Source organism: Manacus vitellinus, unplaced genomic scaffold, assembly GCF_001715985.3.
Source record: "Manacus vitellinus isolate BGI_N305 unplaced genomic scaffold, ASM171598v3 scaffold_20_pilon, whole genome shotgun sequence".
NCBI classification, from domain to species: Eukaryota; Metazoa; Chordata; class Aves; order Passeriformes; family Pipridae; genus Manacus; species Manacus vitellinus.
In genome coordinates, this window is record NW_021939471.1 from 13,967,481 (window position 1) to 13,992,616 (window position 25,136).

Genomic DNA, 25,136 nt, shown 5'->3' on the forward strand with positions numbered 1-25,136 from the left:
TGTTGGCTGTGACATCTGTTAAGATGTGTGTAGCTAAATGTAGGTTTGCTCTGATTAGAATTCATCACAAAACCTTCCAGAAGAGCCTCTCAGTAGCTGGATCATGTGAATGAAACTATATGTAAACTCTGCATCTGCAAACTGAAAAACATACGTTGTATTTTTTTTCAAAAAAGCATTTCCTAGTTGTAGAAAATAATAAAGTTAGCCAAGTTTCAGCTAATATTTACATTCTCTGAGATAAAAGAAATGCATACATTTTTGTAGTATATGCCAAATGGAAACTTCTTGTATTTTAGCTACCCCTAAATGAACAACTGAAAATCCTATAAAACTTAATGCTTACCTTCAAAACGTGTGTAGTTTGAGCCTGGTAAAGTATATAACTTTCTTCTCCTTTAGAACGAAGTCACCCTGCTGAGAAATGAAGTAGCACAGCTGAAACAGCTTCTTCTGGCTCATAAAGATTGCCCTGTAACTGCCATGCAGAAGAAATCTGGCTATCATAGTGAGTAATGTTCCATTACCTATAGCCTGAGGCTGCATCAATGAAATACTGCCAAAGTGAACTGAATGAGCATTAAAATTGAGAAGTGCAGTTCTAATATTACATATATTACATTAAAGATTTTTTTTTTAATCTCAAAGGTTATTGGAAGACAGAAATTAATATGTGATATTTAGAAATGTATTTTTAAGTCGAAATTGAATTGTTGCATAACGTTGAAGGTTTTATGTTGGCTTAATAAATGCATATGATAATTAGCATTTAAGGACTATCGGTTACTACACCTGCTTTGGAAAATATAATTAAAGTATTAAGAGCACATGATAAACCATCTTTTATACATTATCTTAGCTTAGTACAGTGAAAGGTCCTTGTGGGTTTTTTTCCTTCATCATAATGAGATTTCAGTAGAGGTACTATAACAGCTGTCCTCATTTACCACAACATCCAGGATCAGTCAAGCCATTAAAATAATCAGATGCAGGTTCATGGCTCCTACTGTACTATGTCTTCTAGATTGTTCTGATTTCCACATTAAGTGACTGCTGTTCTATAAACAGGGTGTTTTTAAAAGGAGTTCTAATATTGACGGGAATACTGAGACTTTCAGTACCAGTTTTTTTCTAATTCGTATTTTCACCTTAAATTGTTCTTTTGGTTTTTCATCCTTCCAGCATTTTAAAGGTTAATTATGCTTTCCTGACTTGTAACTTCCTTTTTGGCTGTGATACACAGTGCCAGAACCAGCTGCTGCTGCTGTAGAATAAATGGCCAATTTTGTCCATTGTACACAAATTTGTTACAAATAACTGAGCTGGGAATGCATTAGGCAACATTCATAATATATAACCCACAGCTTTCGTTTTTATGATTTAGTGATATTTCAAGATATTTGTAAATGTGAAGATTGTTTCTGCCATATGTAGCCACTTCATTTTAATTTGCCAGTGTCAGTAATTCAGGAGAATAAAGGAACATTTTGTATTGCATGCAAACAGATCCTCAGGTGCTTGCGATAAAACTTAATGGCCACCATCTTTACTTGTAGTCATTGTAAGCAATTTCATCAGAATGGGCAATATTTTTTAATTTAAAAGATTCAGGAGATTTAGCAACTCTGTATTGCCATATATATTTAGAATACTGATTTTGTCAGTTTTGAGCTTATAAATCTTGGTCCTTTGATCTCCAGTCATTTTGACAAGACAGAAAATAGCATCTTGGAGTAAATTGGAACAGTATAGAAATATGTTTGGGATTTATATTAACAATGATTGCTGCAGGGATGAGGCCATTATAGCTCCCGTCTGACAGAACAAGATAATTTCATAGGGAAGCTACTAGGGAGATAGCATTATGCATGCAAGGTTTTTAAAAAAACCAAAACCAAACAAAAAAACCCTGTAGGTTTCTTAAATTTTGATGGGTTTGAGGGTGCATGTTCCTGAATTGCCATGAAAAATATTTAATCGTAAGTCATAAATTGACAAACTGGTTACATGGTAAGGATTTCTTTGTTGAAGAGTTAGCAAATGGCCTCTTTAGGAATGCTGGTTTTCTGCCCTCAGAAAAGGACTATAATGCTTCTGATTTACTGAAGAATGCAAAATGAATTAGACCTAAAATACTAATTAGTGGCAAAAGCAAATTTTAGAAAAAAATAATAGTTAGCAAGGAGATTGGAAGTGTAGCTCACTTACTTTCTTGAAAAGTCTCTTGAAAGTAAAAATTTAACATGAATGATAGTTGTAATGCCATCCCTCTGAAAGGATTTTGTCACATTATCTCTGTGTGAATGTTAGGAAGGCATGTTGGCTAAGTGACATACCCACAGTACAATTTATGAGAGGAAAACATTGTTTCAGTCAATATGTTCATGAAAATGGTGTTCCTATAAATAAACATATTATATTCATCAAGTAATCAAAGTTGAATTGCTTCAAAAATGTAGTGAGTGGTTTAATAGTCTTGTTTCTGTGGAAGAATTGAAGACCTCAGCTTACAGAACTCCTGCAGTGCTGAGTATTGTGCACTGCTGAAAAAATGATAGTTTAGGCCATGTAGACCACAGCTGTTTTAACAGCTAAGTCCACAATTTTATGGTTTTCATGTTATTTTTATGCATTTAAATAGGCACAAATAATCTATCACACTTCAGGGTATTTTGGCACTTGATTTTGCATACCTTTTAAGATCTTTTCAATTTTCCGGGCAATTTTTTCACAAGCCAAATGAAAAGCACAAAACTGCAGGTACCTCTTTCTTTTAAGATTGTTCTTGGGATCATATTTTCTTTATTTAAAGTCTTATTCCTACTTCAAAAGAGGGTGTCATCAGGACAGAGAAACCAGAAAAATCATTATTGCACTTTGAGTCAGTATGGATGAATTTCTGTTGCAATGTTTGAGTTTTCAGCCAGCTTAAATTTTTTTATTTCCCAGTGAAGGATGCTGTTGGTTCCAAATGTATCTTAAGCTGTGGCAGGGAAAGTGCTGTGTATAGAAGAAATCCAGATGCTGTTCATTTATTTTTCATGTTATCTTTTCCATACTAGATAGTTTCTAGAAGTCTTCTGCAGTACACCCTATACTTTCTCAGGATTTTTCTGGACTTGTAGTAGGAGAAAGGGGAAAACTTGTGAAAAGCAAATGTATTGTGAAAATCAAAGTTTTAAAAAAAAAAAGAAAGTAAGAGGATTTTTAGGTATTTTTTCATATTTTTGACAAGGACATCATAATATTTGAGAGCATTTGTTCTAAACGGAATATAAATGAAGATAAATAGAGGCTGCAGTGTAGGTGATGTTAAATGAGAGGGTTTGTGCTCTTTCTGTAGTTAGTTTTAAAGAAATGGCAGAAGGTGACTAACCAGTTTCAGGACTGGAATGATTTGAACCTCTCAAACCACTACACTCCTGCAGCCTGTTCTGGATAAGCAACAGCTCTTCAGTGACTGCAGGGGACATTCACAAAGGCCAGCTCACTGGAAATGAGCATTACTAGGCTTAAGTCCCTCTATAGTCCTTGAAAGGCCTAATAAGAATTACCATGAGGCTTCCTTTCTAGTGACTATCAGGGGACTGAAGGAGTTCAGAATCACATGTCAGTGCTTGTGTACTCACTCTCATTTTGGTTTTGGTGGGTTTTTTCTTCTGAAGACTGAAATCCTTCTTTGTTTGCTTTACCTGAATGAAAGCTGTTGGTAAGCAGTGCTAAGAAGCAAATAGTTTGAGTACTCTAAAAGAGTACTTTTTAGTGCATCCTCAAAAATCTCTGCTTTTTTGTTGTTTTTTAATTCTTTTCTATAGCTCATCTAGTCCATGTTGCATTCCATTTCCAAAATGGCTCGCCTGTCATGACACAGCCTGTCTAGGAACTATCTGGCCTTGAGGAAAGGTCAAGTGATGTAGCTCTGTAAATTTTCAACTTTCTAATATACAGCAAACGTTATTTCTGTAGATTAATTTCTAATTTGGACTGTGTATTTTCCTTGATTTGAGGCAAAGCTGGGGGAGCCATGAAAAAAGCTAAAATGCCTTGGCGGTTTTTTTTACATTGTTAGCTATAGTATGATTCTGGTATGTATCAGTTGCACTCTTGAAACCACAGTCCTTTGTCTGGCAATTCTCTGGTCAACTAAGAAAAAAGGAAGAAATCAAAATTTAAGTATGACTTTCCTGTATTCTTCTAAAAACCTTTGCTCTTTATTCCCAGTCTTCAGGCTTAAAAAAACAAGTCACCTCTGTAATGAGGTGACTTTTAAGTATCTTCTATATTCATTGAGTGATTTTCTTGTTTGGTTTTCATTTCTCAAATGGAGTTTTTATTCAGCTTTTGGCCACTATTCCTGTAAAGTTAGGGCTACCTTAGGAAGGACATTAAAGAAAATCCAAATAGCTATTCTTTAGGGTGGCACCTCATTTCTAAATATTGGTTTGTAGTTATTACAAGGGTTTATGCTTCCAGTTCAACAATTTATTACCATGAACTAGTGTTAGGTCTGTGTCTTATATAATGACCTGTCTGCTGTAAGCTCCCTCTCTCTAGCCCCTGGCATCTGAAAATACCTGAATCATGTATTTTTGTGTCTTCAGCACAGTATGTTTATCTGCTCAATGAAATGAACACTTCTATTGGTGATCGTAAGTGTACTCATAACTGTTTCTTCCAGCGCATATAGGGTCTTCCTGAGCCCATCAAAGTGAGAAAATCAAACCTCTCTCATATTCTTTACCATTTTGATATTATTACAGAAGTTTCTTTTGAGTTAAGAACATACATGTTAAGGGAGACATGACAATGGAAGACCTTCCTTCTCCGGCTGAAAGATCATGATCTATTTTAACTTCCTCTCTATCTCATGATCTGTTTTAACTTCCTCCCTATCTCTGACTCATAGCATTTAAAACTAACCCTTTTTCTTGGGTATAAGGAGAATTTGGACAACAAAGAAATTGGGGATCAGCACAAGAAGCTTGATAGGAAGATGGAGATTCATAGGAAAATAACAGCAGCTCTGGAGAGGAGGAGCAGGTGTTACAGCAGGGAGACTGTATTTGATACGTCATCCTACTTGCTACCATTTCATTCTGTCTGAGGGGAAGAATATGCTACTCAGGGAAGTGACACTAGAGTTTCTATTTTTAACAAAGTTTGCTCCTTCTTGTTTTTACATGAGATCTTGTACGTCTTGATAGAGGTACAGCAAAGATGAAATCCTGTTGAATACTGTTAACTGAATTGACACTTGTTCATGTTCTTTCTGTTCTTGAACGGACAAACTCTGCTAAGGATCACAAATGTCTTTCTGAAATGTCCTAATTTTCTTCCTCTTGCTGTATACAGTTATTATGAAACCTTTGGATATGTGGTAATTGTCAGCAGATCTAGCTCAGTGTCATGTGTCCCTCTCTCCTTTAATGCTTGAAAGATCTGTTTTTGAAAAAGTGCAGTATCTGTAAAATAGTTGGCCTTGTGGGTAAGAACATTATAACTTCCGAACAATTATGTCCATGCTCTTGTAGTAGAGTTGTAAGAGAAATTGCCACTTCGATTGTGTAGGCAGTATTTGTTAGAAAGAAATATAGCAGTTTTCTTGCTTACCCATCTTTTTTGACCTGTTATTTTCTAGCAGTGGTCAGTAATAGAATTGACTTTAAGCTTTGAAGAGAAGTGTGTTAATAGTATGCATGGGACTGCTAAAAGATCTTTATATTGGGGTCTTGACTTGCTAATGTAGCAAATTTTCTTACCCATAGCTGATATGTTATATAAACCTAAGTCCAACATGAACTTCATTTCACTATTGTTTGTTGATGCTTAGTGTTCTGTTGCTGCTGTTAGCCTGACTTTCTGTGGAAACAAGGGTATGACAGCACTGCTCGTCTTCTCATGTCATCCTTTCCCAACCTTTCTCTTCCCCTGGGACACTTCTAAATTCATAGGCCAATCTCAAACAAATTTGAAAGGGTTTGCAAAGACAAGACTAGAGAAAGTCAAGCTTTGTTCCATTGTTTAGTCAAAAGCAATGGTTCATGCCTGCTTCTGGCTCTGTGTATATCACCATAGTCAGTAGTGGTTTAAAAGGCACTTCCAGTATTCCATCTGGGTACTGCTTTTAGCTGGTGTGTAAAACTGTTTTTAAAAATATTTGAAAACATGAGGTAACACAAAGTGGTACAAAAAAGTTACAGTGAAATTCAGCATTCGTATTTCTAATTTTGAGTAAAAAACAGTAGGCTTATTTCCTTTTTTTTTTTTTTAGTCTTCAGCTCAGCTTTTTGCTTGACAGTGTTTGCATAATGCCTTGGCAAACATTTGCAACTCTGGAAAAAAGAATGATTTTAGAATGACTAGGAGGTCTGTGCAAGAAGGACATTTAAAATTATGTTCATTTCGGAAATTCTGATTTTGCACAGTGAAAATTATTTTTTAACCTGCTTAACCTCTGTCATGGGAAAAAATGGTGTAACTCTCTGGCTAATTCACTTCAGTTTTGTGGAGAACACCTGAGATATTCTGAAGATATTTTTAAAACCGTTTTTAACAATTTTAAACCCTATTGAGAGGCATTTGTATACTAAAGAAGACACGGAACTTCATCCCTTAGAAGAATGTGGGTTGAAAACTTGTCGAAGTATTGTCCAATTAATATAGTGCTCTAAATAGTATTTTTTCAGATGTCTTATTCATGATCACGAGTATTCATTACTGAATACTGAAAGGAGATGCAGTAAATAGCATATATTAAAAATCTAAAGCAAATTCATATAGAGGGGAGAGGTCTGGTAGCATTTTTAGTCTGTGAATATTGCTTATTGATGTGAACATGCATCATTAGAATTAGGCATGGTACCCACCAGCTGATTAACTAGGAAGAAATCAGACAATTTTAATCATGGCTTTGAAGATGTGAAAATCAGTTCTGGTTTCCTGAATAGTCCATACTGCAGTCTGTTTTTTTGCTTACAAAGTAGTATTTCTTTTTTAAAAAACGAAAATAAGATTGTTTTGCCATTTGTGCTGCATTACACCATGAATTTTAATCATTTAGGGACTGATTGCTGTTACTGGGATGGGGTGGTGTGCATTCCAGGAGACAAAATCAATTCGTTTTTCTTCTTCAGCTGCAGAGAAAGATGACAGCTCGGAAGACATATCAGTGCCAAGCAGTCCACACACAGAAGCTATTCAGCACAGTTCTGTCAGCACTTCCAACGGCGTAAGCTCCACTTCCAAGGCCGAAGCGGTGGCCACCTCTGTTCTCACCCAGATGGCGGACCAGAGCACGGAGCCCGTGCTTTCCCAGATCGTCATGGCGCCTCCCTCCCAGTCGCAGCCTTCAGGAAGTTGATTAAAAACTTGCGTTGCATCAGTTTCTTAGATACACACCTGTGACTTTAAAGGGAAACCAACAAAAGACCAGTCTCCATCTAGGAGAAATTGTAGCTTAAAATTACTCGTTTTTAAAAATCCAACTTAAATTAGGCTTTAACGATTGGCAGGTGGAGATGAGACAGAACAGCAGTTCTAGTCTCTTGGCAAAAGACTTTTTTTTTTTTTAAGTATTAGTTTTACTAGTTATTTTTTGTGCTTAATGTGTAAAGTGTGTGTACAGTACAATGTGGTTTATTTCATTTTTAATTTGGTATTATTTCAACAAACATTGGGGTGAATTACTGAAGGTCATCCCCAAGACTGTGATAGTAATATTATGTGACATTTTTATACCAAAGTTCTGCATAGTCCCTATTGACTTTGTAACGTTAGCAAGGTCATAAAGCACTAGGCAAGAGAAAGACAGTTACAGTAAATTTGCTTTTAGTCTTTTTGCCTTTTTGTTGTTTTGCACATTATGAGAGGAAGAACATTGGGAGAAAAACATTTGGGTTGTTTTATGTATAGCATTTTGGTTGGCTTTTAACTGTTGGGGTTCTTAATTTTAATAGGGCCAGTACAGTATATGAGATACAGTACTCTTATGCACATACCAATCCTAGATGAGGATCATTACTAAATAGATTTGATTTTTTTTTTTAAGTTTAAATTGATGTCAGGTGTTTTTTTTTCCACTCCAACACTTCCATTCTGGTGGGAGAAGAGCTTTATTTCTCTAGTCAGAATAGATATCTATAACCACCCCTTGATGCTGGGCTGAAATCAGTAAGCATATTGTAAAATACAGGGTTATCAGATATGGAATACATAGTATTCCAAAGTAGGTTGATATTTTGTGGATTTTTGAGTCGCAGACTAAGGAGTTTACTCAAGGTTTTGGATGCCAGAAAAGCCTAAAATCCTTCTTCAGACAACTCGACTTTTTTTTGTCATTGTCTTGTATTTGCAAGCTAACTTGTACTTAATTCTTGTGTAAGCACTGTCATCTTTTAGTAGCAAAAATTTTGATACCTTTCTTGTGGAAAAAAAAAATCAGTATCTACCGTATCTTGGAAACAATGTAATTATAATGTGGTGTGTGTGGTGTGTGCGTGAGAATGGTTCAGTAGTTAATGCCAGCAGTCTTTTGCTTGAATGTTTAAAGATGCCTTCAATGTGATGCTGGCTGATAGGTGATTGCAGTTTTAAAATGTTATTTACTGTGCGAACTTGGATAACTAACATTCCATGATGTAGTTTGTTTCTGATGAGATGATTGTAGGTACACTTTTTCTCATTATCCAATCATCTGCAGGATACTGAGTTTTTTAAATGTGCCATTATCTATTTTGATTCTGTACTCATGTCAAAATACAGTTTAATATTTTACAATAGATTAAGTTGTTTTAAAAAAAGTAGATGTGTGCTTTCAGGTCGGAAAACTTTGTATAATAGCAAAAACAGATGCATAGTAGCAACTGGCAGTAAAGCAGGATTCCATTATGTATATAACAAAGATTTAATGCATTTATAATGGGTTGTGTAGTTCATTTGCTCTTCCTTCTCCACACTATACCATGTGTTTTTAAGTGTCAGTGCCATCAAGTTTCTGTTTGGTTCAGTTTTAAGTCTAAAAATGTAATTGATCCACAGGAAAATCATAATTTCTGCAATATATATACAACCATACTATAATGAAAGCTGGACAAAGAAGTATCTAAGTCGTATATGTATCATTGCAGGGCTTTAAGCATGAAAATAATAGGGATTCTAAATATTTTGTATTTTAAATCTAAGAAAGTTGTGTTGAAAACCTCATGTGTTTAACAGTCTTACTTTCCCAATTTCAACATAAAAAGCTGTAACAGTTATTGAATGTTTCCAGGATGGGGAAATTCAATGGAACTCTTGTGAGAACGAAATTAATTGCATAGGCACAAAATGTGAATTCTGCAAGAAAGCTCTACAGTCACTTTTCATTGTAATTTTGGTGGACTAGATAAGGCCTCGTTGATTATACTATAATTTGCTCTCCTAAACACAAAGGCTTTTAAATCATATAAGTGGAGTTTTTTTATAACAAAACTGTTGCGCTTGTAAAATAAGTCTACATAAGTGTATAGGAGATATGTAAACAGTTAATGGATTTAACAGTGGGGCTGGAAAAAGAACCATTAAAATCTGTGTTCAGCAAATAGAGAAAAGGTATTAGCCGTACTACCATGGATTCCGTTTTGAGACGTATGTCACACTACTTCTGTACTTAGCATTTTGGGTCTTTACATTTGACATGTTTCACAAACTGTACTGTTTTCTTTTATGTGCAGTTTGCATGAGTAAATCATCAAAGAGAATAAAATCTATCTTTAAGTTATGTTCCTATTTTAATGAAATTATAATTGTTCTAAAAGGCAGCACTGTCTTCAGACTTATTTCTTCACCCTTGCAATAATCAGCGTTTTTCTGGAAGTCATTACTATAATGTCAGAGTAATGTTATGTAAACAAGAACATGTACATTTCTAGAGAAAATAAGGCAAATTCCACTGCTCTGTAGTTGAGCTCCAGCAGCTTCTGAGGAGTAAACCTTGTATCATTAGTTCCAGGAGCCCAGGGTAATCCACAGACAAATGAGTTCATAAACATAGCTTGGTGATCCCAGATGTTGCTCAGCCATTTCTGGTTGCCCCGAGTTCCACAGCAAAAGCACTGTATGTAATCAGAATTTCTAGCTAAGTTCCAGCTATTTTAATCTTATTTCAATATACATGAAGCCAGAAATAACAGCTGTAGTTAGATGAACGGCTGACAACAGTTGTGTTGTCAAAGGTTCATAAAAAATCATGCCCTCGCCTGATTTTTAGAATAGTAAAAATGGTTTGGGCTTATTTATGGGTGTTGGAAACATACATGGAGAGGCATGTTTTGTTATCATTTGAAAAGCTCTTGACAGAACCCCACTATGGAGGCTTTGGAGGAAACAAAAGGGTAAAGCTGTTGTGTGTTTCCAGTTGTTGCCTTTACTGCCTTTGTATGGACCAAAGGAAATGAAGTTAAGCTGCTCACAACTTTGAGCCCAATATGAGAATAATGCCTGAGGCCTCTATTGCTCCAGTATGTTCTTTTTCTGACTATATGAGTTATACTTGTCACTCCAAGGGGGAAAAAAAGAAGGCAGTATAACAGGGATACTCAGGGGAGGGTGTGGAGGGGTGGGGGTGGAGAATCAACCCGCTGTTTAATTTCTATACTGCAAAAAGACTCAGGTTTATACCTTAACTACTCAATCCAAGTAAGCTTTTTCTCTTTAAAAATGCTAATAGAGGCTGGGCAAAGAAAGATATTACGCTGAGGGAGGGAGATGACAGAAGTGTGGGATGAGTGGTGATTTCAGCTACCTGAATTACAGAAGTAATTTGCTTAAAGACAGACACAAACATTTTAATTGGTCATCATAAATGATAATGAGGAGAAAACATAGTGAAATTGAGTGCATCCTAATAAAGTAAGGTATGTTAAATTGCACTGAAGGAAACTTCAGCGATGCTTCTTGACATGATTAATATACTCATGGCAATGTGTCTAATGAAGGCTGTTTGCATTTATATGCTGCCTGTTGCTCCCCTCAGTAGAGACATAATTGGAACTGCGCTCATTTACATTGCAGAACAGTGAGTGTAAGATTGGCTTGTGGTTGTCTTTACATGTATTTTTAACCATCGGATTGATGGTATGATTATTTTATTTTTCTTATTATTTTAACCTGTGTCTTGTATAACACTGTGTAGGGCTGGTTCGGACAACAGTATCATGAAATTTTCAAAGTTTTGTATTCTTTAACGGTAAGTCTCCTGTCCTTTTAATTTTAGGTTTTAATATGACTTCTTTTCTTTTTTTTTTTTCCTTCACTTTCTTCAAAATATTTTTCCTTGTGTGATGAGCCCCAGAAAGTGCTTATATATTTAGTATGGAATGCCTTCTTTTTCCATATTGCTTCCTCCCTGGTTAACTCTCTTAGCAAACTTCTGTTTTGAGAAGTTAGTAGTCAGAAAAGGAATTTCTGCACACTGTATATCTTGTTTTCTTCAGCTAAAATAGATATGAGAAGCTTATGATATCTTGACATTTACATCTTCCTTAACCAAGTTATATTATAATACATATGTTTAGGTATGGAGGGACTTTTAACTGTTGCAAAAGATTTCATAACAGATGCTCTGCACAACTAATGAGTGTGGGTTGTAAGCTGATATCTTCATAATTCTGTGAAGTGCAACCTTCTTCAAAAAGAGTTTTAACTTCCTAGGTATGGGGTTAGTTATCTACTCATGTGGCTATAATATAATATTGACACATAAACTTGATCCAATTTATGTAATGATTTTATTTTAAGCCTTGCTCAAATCTTTATCCCTCCTCTATTACCAGTTTTATAATGATGTATATTGTTCCAAGCACTTAATGCTATTCCTTTTGGGGGAAGAAGAAGAGACAGAAGATAAGGTTCTTAAGTTTCTAAATAAACTATCTGTAACAATTTAATCTGGAAATGAATAGCTAATCAGAAAAGTGTTGTAAAATCATTATGCAGGGATATTTATTATTTGTAGTCAGTACAGAGAAACAGTATCTTAAGCTGCCTAGACAAACTAGACATGGTAACAAACATAAAAGTTGCAAAACAGCTTGAAGCAAAGAAAAGGAGTCATGGTTCTAGGAACTTTTATATGATTTTAATACCAATAGCAGAAAGAAAGTAGGGTAGGGAGTGGGCAGTATTTGTAACCACCATAGGCAGCAGAGCCTGGTCATACTCCAGTTTACAATTAATGAGCTTAGAGAGGTCTGTCGGTGCTAGCCTGTGATGAGCTTCAGGAATGAAGTGCTGGCACATAGATTCCTTGCAGGTAACCAGATTTTCCTTGCTTCACTCTTGCCTGTGGCTATCTCAGTACATCAAAGTGCAAACATGAGTTATTACACCTCCATTTAACACCATCCTGTGCACGTGGATGGAATGCACTGAATGTCTGTCTGACAGCTGTGTTCAGCTACCTGAAAGATAAAAGTCTGTGGTTTTTTTACTGCCTAAAACAGTCCTGCTCTTGTTTTGCTGCAAGCTACTATTGCCATGGTACATAAATAGTATTTCCCTCCCTATAGCTGAATCACTTGTTCTAGGCCATTACAGGAGGCAAAAACACTGCCTTTGAGAAATTACTGGGCTGATGTATTTTATTAACTGGATGATTTCAAAAAGCCTACTAATTTGCTTATGTTTAAAAATAAAATCAGAAATCATATCCATGTCCTACATCTGGGATTCTGATCAGGAGAAAAGGGAGATGAGCAAGGAGAGAATGAGCCCTCTGCCTTAGCAGCAAACAAAATAAATTGACTTTCTGAATAAATTGAAAGAATGAAACTCGGGGGGGGGGGGAATGTCTGAACTATTGCCTACTATTTCCTCTGAGCAAGAAGGTGCTATCTTTCACTGCTAAACTATAGCAGCCCTTTCCTCTGACACAAGGATTCATTCTGTGAAGATATATTCCTTCCAAATGTTTACAGTGATGTTAGGAGTGTTTGGATCTCACTTGAGGTAAGTAGTATAACTTACTATTCATAGTATAACCTATTATTCATAAGGGTGTGTTGAGAAAAATTCTGTTAAAAGTGATATATAGTCATTCTGGTTGCCTCTAAAATGCCAACAGACTTTACAGTCAGCCTGGCTGTGATTTGAAAACAAGCAAAAGGGTTTCTTGCTTTCTGTCCTCTCTTTCAGGAGAATTAATATAAAGGACTAATGATTTTTGTCAAAAAAATAGATAATCCATGTAAATGTTGAGCAGATGCTGTATATTTCACTGGTTGATAAGAACATTTTGAACACTTGCTCATTTTGTTGACTATTTAATGACTCTTAAGTTATTAAGATTACAATTTATGACTTGCACATATGTGTAAAATATTTCTTCATTCTGTATCTAACTGTTTACCCAAAATTTTTAGAGCTCTGATTCTAATAGCGCTTTACTCTTTTTTCTTCTATAAATTATGCAGCACTCTCTTGAATGCTGCGTAGGGAGGTTGCTGGCCATAGAACTTTGAGCTCTGTGCCCAGTCACCATACAACTGCAATGCTATTTCTGAGTTGACAGTTGTATTTGTCACATATGGCACAGCATTGGCTTCTTGGGATAGAAACACTTTATACTATCTTGGATTTATACTTAAATTGTAAGTACCAGTTTGTTATATAAATTTTGTACTTTTACTTTTTACAAAGGTCTGGCAAGGTCATTTTGTTTCAAGAAAGAAACGCATGATCTTTACCTGCTCTTGTAAGTTCACATCTAGTTTAGGTTTTGTTGTTGTTTTCACATACTGGATAAAGGCACACCCCCCACCTTCACGGAACTGCCCTTTGCAATATGCCAGGCACCCAGGCATGTTCCCGAGAGTGCATAAAATGTCACCAGTTTGGCAGAATTAGATTGTTACAAACACAGACTTTTACAGATTGTAAACTTTTGGTTTGACATGTCTATTGATTTATTCTAGTCCAGTTTATGTTGCTGGAGAATAGTATTAAGCTAAATTTAAACTAAAAAAAGTGCGGATACATACTTACTAAAACAATATAAAGCCATTTTAAAAAGCCAATTAATTTTGCAATACACTATCTCTTAAAATACTTGACTTAAAGCAAAGGAGTTTTTCTACATTGAGAACTTCAGAGAAACTTGTGCCTGTTTTATGAAGAGGTGAGGATTATTTTCATGAATATTCTGATTGCTGAATTTTGCTGTGATGAACTGTTAGGCTGCTATATGCTCAGAGCAGCAGTGCTTATGATAATCTAATGAAAAAACATCCTCATAATATTTGCATGCATGCAAAATTAAGGACATTTATTGAAGGTGTTTTGACTTTCTATAAGTAAGAGTTAACTGTACTCTAGTCTCTTTTAAGGAAAAAGTTAATAGTTCACTTCTCAGTCTCCTATTTTGATGCAGAGTAAGGGAAATACCCTTGCTTAGTTTAATCTGACATGGAGAGGCTTACAGATTTCAAACAATGTCATATTAAACAATGCCACCTATATGTCACCCCAGGTTGTGCCCAGTAGAGCTTCATTGCACCTCTGGGTATGATACATTGTACTCTGCAAAGATTAAGAATGTAAATGTCACCTTGTACATCGCAGCTTGTACAAGCTGACATTAAAATGAACCAGTGAAAAATATAATATTAATAAGTGAATATTATTAAATTATTACTTCATAATAAGCAAACTGTAACAGCTCTATTCCTGAATGGTTATTATTTTTTGTACTGCAGTCTGTATTAAGGGTTTATCCAAAAATAACACAGGAAATACTGTGTATAGTTACTGGAGCAAGGCATTTCTGGCAGATTTCCATGGCGTGCTCAAAGTCTGTGAATTGGCCTACATTTGTCTTTCATTTAAAAGTGTGGAAGAGATTTTTGGTAAGTGCTGACTACAGCTCAAACCTCTGCCTACTGAGCAGAGGGTTGAAGAGTCACTTGAAGAGCTATAGTTAAATAAAAGCAATTTATAAACTTGAAAATAAAATGTCTTCTGTTAGTGATGTCTTGCTTATCCAAGACAATGGATAATAAATTATTAACCGAATGAGATAAGTAATTCCATTTCCTACTGTTTCCTGCTGTCTGTAACATCTAATTTGAACTCTGGGAGTTTCTAATTTCTCAGGACCCAAATGCCATCTAGTGGTAACTGCTGAATATTTTCAGAAAATATTTTATTTACATTGACATCGTTTTCATACTTTTTTCCTAATATTCTACATTTTACAGTGCATTAAGCTCTTGAGAGAAGAAGATAAAGAGGGAGAGGGAAGGTACAGTCCCCCTAGCCTGGGCCAGTCTTGGCAGGGACGCCACACTGCCATGCTACCTGGGAGCTCCTTGCCTGCCTCTGCAGCTGGGCCCAGGTAGGTCATGGAGTTTTCCCCTGCTAAGGGTTGAATAAAATTTCATACCTAGTTGGTAGGCTGCACCTTACTGTTACTTGATAATAAAATATAATTTGGCCAGCACTGTATGAAAGGAGCTGAAAGCCACTTCTGTTTCACTGATTCTGTCCCTCTCCTGGTAGGAAGCTTTGCCCTCTGGTTCATCATTCTCCAAGGAGTTAAGGGGAAGCCATCCCTTTTACTCTTCTAATGAACCACCAGGGAATGGTATAAGTTTCTTCATGGCACAGTTTGCCTACTTGACTCCTTAGAGTAGAATATAAACTCTAAAAAAATTAACAAAACAAATTTGGCTTCTAGAATAGACTCCTGAAAAAGTAACTGCCATAAACTGGCTTGTAGAGTTGAATAAAAGACTTTACTTGTACAGCAAGAATAAATAATAAAAATAATTTTAAAAATTATTCTATGTAAATATATTCATCAATGTAAAGTGGGCATAGGAGCGTGCATGTGATATGAGCCCACCGATGGAGATAGTCCGGCTTTATACATGGAGCTGACTGAAGAGAGCTCTGCAGTGTTTCACCTTTCTATGAGTTTGCACTTCATTGTGATAGGGGGGTTGTTGTTGTTGTTGTTTATGGGTCTGCTTTTTCCATGCACTATCTGAATTCCTTCATCTACTGGTCCGTGTTGCCCTGTTCCATTGCAAGATGTTTGCAGCAGCAGCAGTCGCCAGGGCTGTGCTCAGACCGAGGGTCTCTGGGGTGTGTTCTGCAGGCTGGTGCAGAAATCTAATCTGTCCCACTGATGTCATTGTAAAGTCTATGAAGGTGGTATGAGATCAGTTTGATGGTCTGTGAAAGAGTTTGTGGATGGATAAAGAAATCCTTCATTTTGATTCTTGTTTTGTATGGTATTTGAAGTAAACTGCAGCCTACTAAAGAGTCTGATTAACAAGGGCACTCACAGCACAGCTTATCAAGAGGGTCTTCGGAGAGTTTGGGCTGCTCTGGAGTCCCTGCCCTTGCTGTGATGGCAGCACTGGCACTCGTGCACTCATCTGTCCCTCTAGGATGCTGCTGGTTATTTTCCTAGGCCCCAGTGTTGGCCAACAGCCAGTGCAGCTGCAGAGAAATAGGAGGGAACAGAAACAGGACTAGAGCAGCACTGGTTTTGGTGGGAGTAAATTGTCATGGAAGCACATTTAGGTAGGTGGAACAGGAAGGGTTCAGGAAGCAGTGGCAAATGCAGTCTGAAAAGCACCAAGGAATCTGTCTTGTTTGTCCTTGCTAAAAATACACAATGAAATCCCTAGATCTAGGACAATTTCTTAAAGCTAGAATAGTGGCTTTCTCTGAGTAACAACTGCAGTCTTGCAGCTGTTATCGCTACATCTGCCCTTCACTCTCAAGTTTTCAGAGCAGCAGGATGCTTTAAAGAGGATTCTTAGGATTCTCCACAGTCAGAAGGAGGGTGTTTTGCTGTGCATACAGGAAAGAAATCTGAAGAGCAAGTGGCCATGCAATCAAATCTTGAAATAAAGGAGAAAGAATAGGGAAAACAACTGATTGGTAATGATCCACCTGAACTTTGCATCTATGTTTTTGAAGCTATCTAGCTAAATACAAAGGCAAGTGAAACTGTATATAGTGCCTACACAATATTTTTCCTTCCTTCAAAGAACTGGACAGAATACAGACAATGTTACTTTCAGTGTTTTGCAGGGGGTGGAATTGTCTTTATGTAGCTAATGATTATATGCTATAAAGAGGAAATTATTTTAATGCTGTATAACATAATAATCTGGATTATTGCTTTTGATTTGAACACTCTGAAGATAAACTAATTAGATTTCTTTAGCCATTGTTCCCATAAAATAGTTTAAGACACATTCTTCATGAAAATACATCTATCTGGAAGCACAAAGGAGAGCAGCTTTCCCTTGGTGGACCAAAGAAACTGTTTTCTGACAACAAGCTGCAAACTGGCAGTTGAAATGTTGCTGTAACCCACACCAAAATGGTGAGGGCCTGGATCCCCCTGCTCCTGCAGCGTTGTACAGAGTTTCCCAAAGAGCTTTGCTTGGTTATGTATGTTCAAAACATACCTTCTTGACTTATTGGGGTTTAAGAAAAAAAACCAAACAGTTCTCTTTGGAAACTGCTCCCCTTATTAGTGACTTGTTGTGCAGATTAACTCTGAATTCTGAAGTCATCGTGTTTGCATAGGCTGAAAGCACTGGGATCATATCTGTGTAGAAAACTGCTAGGAACTGGATGTTGGAAGGACTAAACCAGGAATTAGTTTCCAATATATCTGTTTGGTTGAGGATTGCATGAGTTTACAATTGAATACATGAGGTTGAATTCCAGACCTGAGGTTGGTGTGGTGATGGGCAACTCAGATTGCAAGATCAGTTACCTGATCTCTGATTTTTTTTAAATAAAATTGCTGCATGCACAGCTGAAAAGTTGCCAAGTCTTAGTAATAGTCTCTGGCATCCAATTTAGGACCTGGATATCTGCTAATTTAGTTTTGCTTTGTTGAGAGGCTTTCCATGTGTCTTGGTTAACAATAAAGAAAACGTGTACAACAATGGGATGCAATTATTTTATTATTAAAGAAACGGGAAGTAACGATTTTTTCTCCCTTCCTTCTCTCCTCCTCCCCCAGAAAAAAACAGTGACATCAGGTACAGAAAAGAGAAATTTCTCTCTATGTGGGCTACATAGTAAATAATTGAGGCACAGTTAAAAGGGCTCAGAAAGAATCAGATAATTTTTTCCTTTCATAAGGAATCCTACTGTTGTAAACTTACAGTTCACTAAAACTATTGTGATACTGGCAGATAAATTAACGAATACTGAACAATTTCAAATTCTAATTAAATCTCACTATTACTTCCAGGACTGGTTTATCTCCTCTCCAGGAATACTTGATTTGAACAGCTTGTTTAACAGAAGAGCTATTGATCCCTTCAGTAACACTTTAGAATCATTAAGAGGAAAACTTTAATCTCTTTCAGCTCTTTGAAGTTGCTTTGGTAAATGTCGTCTCTCTGCAATCCTGAAGAACTAATGCTGGTCTTGAAAGATATTTCCCACATTATTCTCTGCTGCCTTTTGCACCCTGCTGCCGTTACCTGCCTGCTCACACTTAGCTGTACATTAAAGCAGAGAGATATCACTAGTGCATGTGCTTGCCCACTTGGTTTGGAAGATTTTATATTCTTCAAAAGTCTTCCTGGTGGAAGTAAACACATCTCTCAGAGACTTGTTGAGCTGCAAATTAGTTATCCAGTGCTTCTGCTATCTCAACACTCTGAGGCTTGGACTTAGAAGCATCTTCAAGTCATTAAAGTTCATTTTACAAAGGCACCTGATAAGTAGATTGCATATGTCTATACAGCAGGAAATTATCAGAACTTTTCCAAACTTCATTTCTTATTCATATAGTCCATTTTCTGAACTATCACATAGAATTCAACTTCAAATCTGATGCAGTTTGCCTTATCAGGGCTCATACACCTTTGTTCAAGTAAACTGCATTACTGAGCCTTAAAATACCCTTAAACATTTCATGTGCTCTAAAACATGAACATTGTCTCAAAGAACCCTAAGTAGTCTAGAAGATGCAACTCTTTCTGAGAAGCAAGTTGCATGGGATAACCAATATCCTCATTAAAAACATTACTGTCGACTAGCTTCAGTAACACATACGTAGGTTCTCTAAGAATATAGAAATTACTCTGAAGGACTGGTATTAGAAAATAGAATAATTGTGTGTCAGCTCTATATAGCACCTCAGAATTGCTGGTTTGGGTTGCTTATGAGAACGTTCAATTTCTTTAACAATCCTTCAAATTCCATCCAGTGGATCTACAAGTGGATCTAGTGGTTCTAGAAGTCTGAACTGATTGCAGAACCACAGCCAGCTCTGTGGCATAGCTTATGGCTTCAAGTAGAAGATCATCACTCAGCGTTAAACACATTTTGAAAGACAAGACTAGAGGTATCTTGGAGACTTATATTTTTCAATGGCTAGCTTGTTCTTAGTTTTTAGTGTTTATGGATGAAATTATAGTCATAACAGTTTATTCCCAAGACTGTTTTGCCAATGGCTTGCCTTCTGTTTTTTAACTTGGAATTACCAGGGATTTTTTTCAAATATATAAAAGCACTATTTCAACTAATGCCTTAATATGAATTTCTAAGCATGGTATAAAAAGGAAATATTATGAAAGTTAAATAGAAGCTATAAGTTGCATTTTACAGCCAGTATAAACACACTTAGGTGTTTTATAGCCATCAGTATTATCTCCTTTGACACTTGAGGCATGTCCCTAGGAGACAGAAAGCAGAAACTTCCTGGAATTTCTTTAATTAGCCTGTTCATTTCACTTAATAAAACAAGCAATCAAAAACATATTGTGTTTCTTGCACAGGACTCTTAAAAATGTAACTTAGAGTATGTGGTTCTTACATCTGAGCAAAAGTGCAAGCAATTTTGAAATTTCCTAATATTTTAATAATTTTATTACTAGCTGATCTCACACTAGAAGTCTCTGCTGATGGGATATGCTAGTAAGTGTGCACATGAGCAGTAAGAAAGCTCATAAAAAGTCTGGTGTTAAAGTACCTTCAGACCAGCTGCAAATAATAAAAAAAAAGCCCTTTTGCAGTTATAAATAGTTTAGTCACTTGCCTATTTTGATATTGCTACCTCTAAATATCATTGGGATCCTGCTGTGAGAGAAATGCCCCACGTGTCAGCATCAAAGTTTAAGATCATATGATTTTGCCAAGATACATAGGTAGCATCACCTATATCCTATCCATAGTACCTGTTCATGATGTAATTCTCACCACATTTATGCACATCTTGGAAATCCAATTAAGTGGGAGTCATGATGTAAAATTCATTAAAAACTCTTTTAGAAAGGACTTTGTTCAGGAAACATAGGCAAGGGGAGCTTTTTTTACTTTAATGCAGTTCCATTCAAAAATGGCATAATATCTCTTAACATCAGTCTAAACAAAGCACATTCTCTAGGCTTCAAAGAAAACAGCTTTAGTTTAGTTTTAAAACTATGACTGTGCTCACGTGCTGGTTCTCCTTAGATCTTGTGGCATTCACTTTGACTGTAACCAGGAAAAAATCCAACTCTAAAGGTTGTCATTACCAGCTATTTCTGTCAAACATTTTTTCATGACACAGAGAGCTAGAAGCAGGTGTGTTAAGCCCATTTTTCATTTCATAGGTGTACACCACCTACTGTGTACTAAACTGCTGTAAGTTGTTATGGGACATAGTGCCAGTCCTATGGATTTGGGTAGGATGCCAAATGTGAGTTCCTAATTTGGTAGTTGTGATTTAAAACAGGAGCCATGGTGGATATGTTACACTTATGTCACTTTCTTTGGCAATGATCATAAAATTCAACATGCAAGTTCCCCCTAGTAACTGTTATTTTGCTAGTCTGTACCCTGTAGATAAAAGAAAAAAAGTTACCACCAAAATGTACAGACTAGCACAGATCCCAGTAAAACACTGATTATGTCTGTTTTGCAAAGGTTGCTCATAGCGGCTGTACTTGATGCAGGAATTCTCTCTTCTTCTATGCCTGTAACAGTGTTAGGTAATATTGTGTTTAAATAACTTTGCTATTAATAATAAACAATAGCAGCATCCAAAATATAAGCTCAAATGCCAGTTCTCTCATTAAAGGGAGAAAGATTATCCAAAATGCTGGTAATGTGCAATGACAATCCTGGGTTTGTGGTAAGGCTTGATGTTACATTTAAATAGTTGTCATCTACATAAACATTAATTATAACTAGCAAGCTTGGTAGTCAGTCTTCAAACTTTTAATTGATGACTTTTAAATTAGCTAAAATAATTGAATTTATCTTACTGAATAAGTGGTAGAAATCTGCCTTGCTGTTTTCCAAGGAGTAAATGTTCCATTGCAAATACTGTGAACTCCGAATCTGCTCGGTAAGGCAGCCCTTGGCCACCTCCCTGCCTGCCTCACAAACTCCCAGCAATTACACATTAGAAGTTAAATTAAATTCTGCACGTGACAAGGCTTTTACCAGTGCTGTTTTCCTGCTGTCAAGGCTGTCTGTAGCACAAAGACACTAACTGTGATAAGATGCTACCGCTATTCATCAGGTAACATCTCCCCATGTCTTCAATTTTACTGCTTCCCTTTAATACAGGACAGCTTTAATTTATAGTGGTTTTTTTTTTCCTTCACACAACATTGTATTTACTAGCTGGGAACCTTTTTTTTCCAGTTGTGTATAAATCTTTAAAAATGTCAGTGATTAATTTTAAAAATCTCATTTATCACTATATGATTAGTGAATTAGTTAAGGTTTGAAGAATAAATGTCAGGTAATTAGAAGCAGTTTTGTACCAGACTCTCAGACAAAGTGATGGATCGAAGAAAGGCCACTAGAAAATGGGATACTGGTCCCATAGTGCTCAGCACCCAGAGCAAGGCAGCAAAAGGAGAGGGGCCAAAATAAAAAAACCCAAAACACTAGAAACCAATCGCAAATCCCAGTGATGAAATTTTACCTCAATAATGAAGCAGTACTAACTGACTGCAGTTTTTAAAGAGCCTTGAGGTTTGGGAGACAAGGCAAGAAACCTACTGAAGGACAGTGAGCAGGCGAGAAAATAGCATTTTATGCATGTATTTCTCTTTGGAGACTTTATCCTTGAGGTACACTTTGTAAATACACCCCTAAATACTCCTAGGAGGTGGCAACTATAATAGTGCTTTTTCTACTCTAAGTGATGCTAACAAGCCAATTTTGCAAAGGAGGGCTTTTCAAGGGCTAAAGATCCAGGGAAACAAGACACTGAGGTCATAATTGCTGTCATTTACATCAGGGTCATGCACAACAGGGTTCTCTTTTGTGCTCTCCCCTGCAAAAGATCAAACCCATGCTCTGGGGTCTGTGCAAAGGAACAGCCCCTCTGGCCAAACAGGCCCAGGTGGGAGCTGTGGTTCAGCTGCTCCCGAGCATCTGCATTTCCTCCCTTCGCCCCTCTGCAAGGTGACACGGGTCAGTGCTCAGTCAGCTCCAGCTCTCTTCTAACGAAATTCCCACAGTAGCAGTTAAATCATTGTTATTGCTGGGGCACTAATATGTGCTGGCTCGATAAGGCATTATGTAATTTTAAGATAATGTTGTTGTTAAACAGAAATCTCCATGAGGATTTCAGGTCCATTCAAAAGTAGGGTGTGGTGGAAGGGATCTTTGCCTGGTGAACTTCAGGCTAATTTTTTTTTCCGCTTTGCATCTTTGATTTCTTCCTGCCATGTTAAGGCTGTCAGCCCTTGTGAAAGCCAGAGCTGCCATCGGGTAAGAGGGTACATACTGCGTACAGACACGCTCCTTGCTACCCTCGTCACCTTTTTTGTGCCAACACCTGTGAGGGCTGGTTGAGAGCTCTGGGTATGAGCTTGATGGTGAAGTCCTTCCAAAATCTGCTGCTGTTCTCTGCAGGGTGCTGGAGCCTGGGTCAAAACATCCTCCTAAACCAAGAAAAGCATCTAATCAGAGATAATGATTGAGCTCAATTTGTTTTGAAAGTTCAGATCAGCTGCAGAACTGTTCCAGGCACAGTAAAATACAGCTCCAGTAACTAACTGGAGCTTCCCTAGGTTTTAGCCATAACTGCACTAATAGCAAAGGCATTATTAGACAATTGAAATGACTAATCAAATCGCTCAGACTGATCTTAACTACTCTAGTATTGATAATACCTATTACGAAAAACTGTTTTACACTCTCTGTACAGGAAAGCATTTTTCAAGTAAACACGCAGTTCAGTAGTTAGCAATAAAGATTTGGGAGTAGTGGAATAGTAAAAACTGGCTGTTTAATTGAAGGAAGTTGGAGTGAAAGCTTAGGATTTAATTCCAGGAAATGTAAGAGGGAAAAAATCTGCAGGAAGGTCTAACTTATTTCCAAAAAGCCAAGCAAAACACTCCGTGCACACAAAGGTCAAATCATGTAGGCAGGATGGCAAAGATTTATTGTGTTGCTTTTTTTCAAACCAGTTTTCATCTATTTTTAACCTTTTAGCTCTGCAATTAAAATATTATTTCTCAGTAGTCCAGCTGCTCAATAAACTTTTGCACTTTATACATGCAAAATGAAAATGTTTTGTGAAATCAGGTCTATCACGCTAGAATTCCTTTGGCAAGGAATAAAATGAAGGAAATTATCACTCTGGGATAAAGTGTTTATTTTTCTTTTAACTTTGCATGCTAAGCAAAGTATAGCAACATAAAAACCTATGTTTTGAAATATTTGACAGACATAAAAAACCTGCATGTTTTTCTTGTCTTAAACCAGATTTAAAGATACTGAAAACACCCACACTATCTTGTCCTTTTGTTGTCTACAAAAAAGATTAGGTAGAACACTGAGCATGAAAACAGCTAGCTGCATAAACCACGTGTTTTTCAGACAGATCTTTGTTTTAGTTGTCTTGTTGAAAGAAAATGTATTTTAAGTACTTGCTGACCCTGAGCTGTATTCACAGAACTGGAACCATTAATTGCAGCAACTGTGGATGCAGCCTGTGTACACACTCTTCCTCCTTCAGGCTGTCCTCTGCCAAAAATCTTGTCTTGAAGGCAGGCTTCTCACTGCGCACCCGCTGCAGAAGCCACCACGGTGCCCCAAGCGAAGGTGGGACAGGCTCTGTGATGTTCATAAAAACACCTGCAAAGCCTGCTTGCCCTGGCTGAGGTCTCCGAAGCCTTCAGCTGAAGGTTGTGAATTTCTACAGCTGTAGTAGATTAAACTTGTGTGGATTCTGCTCAGGCTGGATTTGAATTCTCAGCACGCACAGTTTGCATCTGAGAGAAGTACCTGTGAGTGAGGAACTTCTGTACAGCCAAGAGAGGTGGGTCTGGTTATCCTGCGTGTGCTGGGAGGGTCTGCCGAGTACTCGCTACCCTCTGTTGTATCTGTTTTCAGGTTGAAAATGCAAACTGTACAAGTGAGTTACACCAGGCGCGATGCTGTCTTCTCAATTAAATGCTTTTAGCTCTGAAGTTTACAGTCCTGGACAGCGAAAAATTGACGGTAGCTGGGCTGGCTGAAATTTCTCAAATCAAAGATTTGGAGGGGAAATATATGGGTTTGCTCTCTTCGTGCTTGCTGGCATTTAAGAGGCAATTCTCACCTCGCGTTCAAAAGTCATGTGTTTCACCGGACCGTTGGCTCTCCTGCCGGACCAGGCAGGCAAAGCCCCGCCAAGGCGGAGGAGGCACCGGCCGTGGGGCAGCGGTGCTTTCCACGGGGAATCTTCTCAGAGGAGCAAAGGCGTGCGGGACGGCTCGGCGGTGCCCGAGGGACGAGCCCGTGCCCCGTCGGTGTGCGGGGATGGGAGCCGAGAGCCCGGCGGGAGGGGACGCGCTTCCCTTTGTGCCCCGGCGGCGGCGGCCGCGTTGCCATGGGAACCGTCCGTCCGGCGCCGCGGCGTGCGGGGCCGGGCCGTTGCGCGCAGATGGCTCCCCGAGCGCGCGGGGACGCAGCGGAGCAGCGGGGGGGGGCGGCGCGGCTTGCCCCGGTGCCGGCGTCCCCGGCCGCCTCCCCCCGACACCCCCCGGCCCTGCCCTCCCCTCTCCTGCGGGCCTGCGCTCCGCCGGCCCCGCGGACCGGCCTTGGCCGCCGCCATTTCTTGCCGCGGGGCGTCCTGACAGCCCCCGCGCTCACTTGTGTTGCAGGCGGCGCCCCCGCGCTTTGAT

At 37.9% G+C, this 25,136-nt stretch overlaps 1 protein-coding gene and 1 long non-coding RNA gene across 6 annotated transcripts in view; one reads left to right on the plus strand and one right to left on the minus strand.

Annotated features, from left to right (window-relative positions):
• Positions 1–9,798, plus strand: part of ATF2 (activating transcription factor 2) — a 47,126-nt gene extending 37,328 nt beyond the window's left edge. For all 5 annotated transcript variants that reach the window (XM_018071750.2, XM_018071755.2, XM_018071754.2 and 2 more), the window contains 2 exons: positions 403–508; positions 7,134–9,798. In XM_018071750.2, the coding sequence (XP_017927239.1) occupies positions 403–508; positions 7,134–7,360 (333 nt within the window). In that variant the 3' untranslated portion in view covers positions 7,361–9,798. The remainder of the gene's footprint in view (positions 1–402; positions 509–7,133) is intronic.
• Positions 9,799–20,912: 11,114 nt separating this feature from the next.
• On the minus strand, positions 20,913–24,822 carry LOC108639500. Its single transcript, XR_001920564.1, has 3 exons — positions 24,256–24,822; positions 22,785–22,907; positions 20,913–20,978 (listed from the first exon to the last, which is right to left on the minus strand). It is a non-coding gene; the product is annotated as an uncharacterized LOC108639500 (long non-coding RNA).
• Positions 24,823–25,136: the final 314 nt, after the last annotated feature.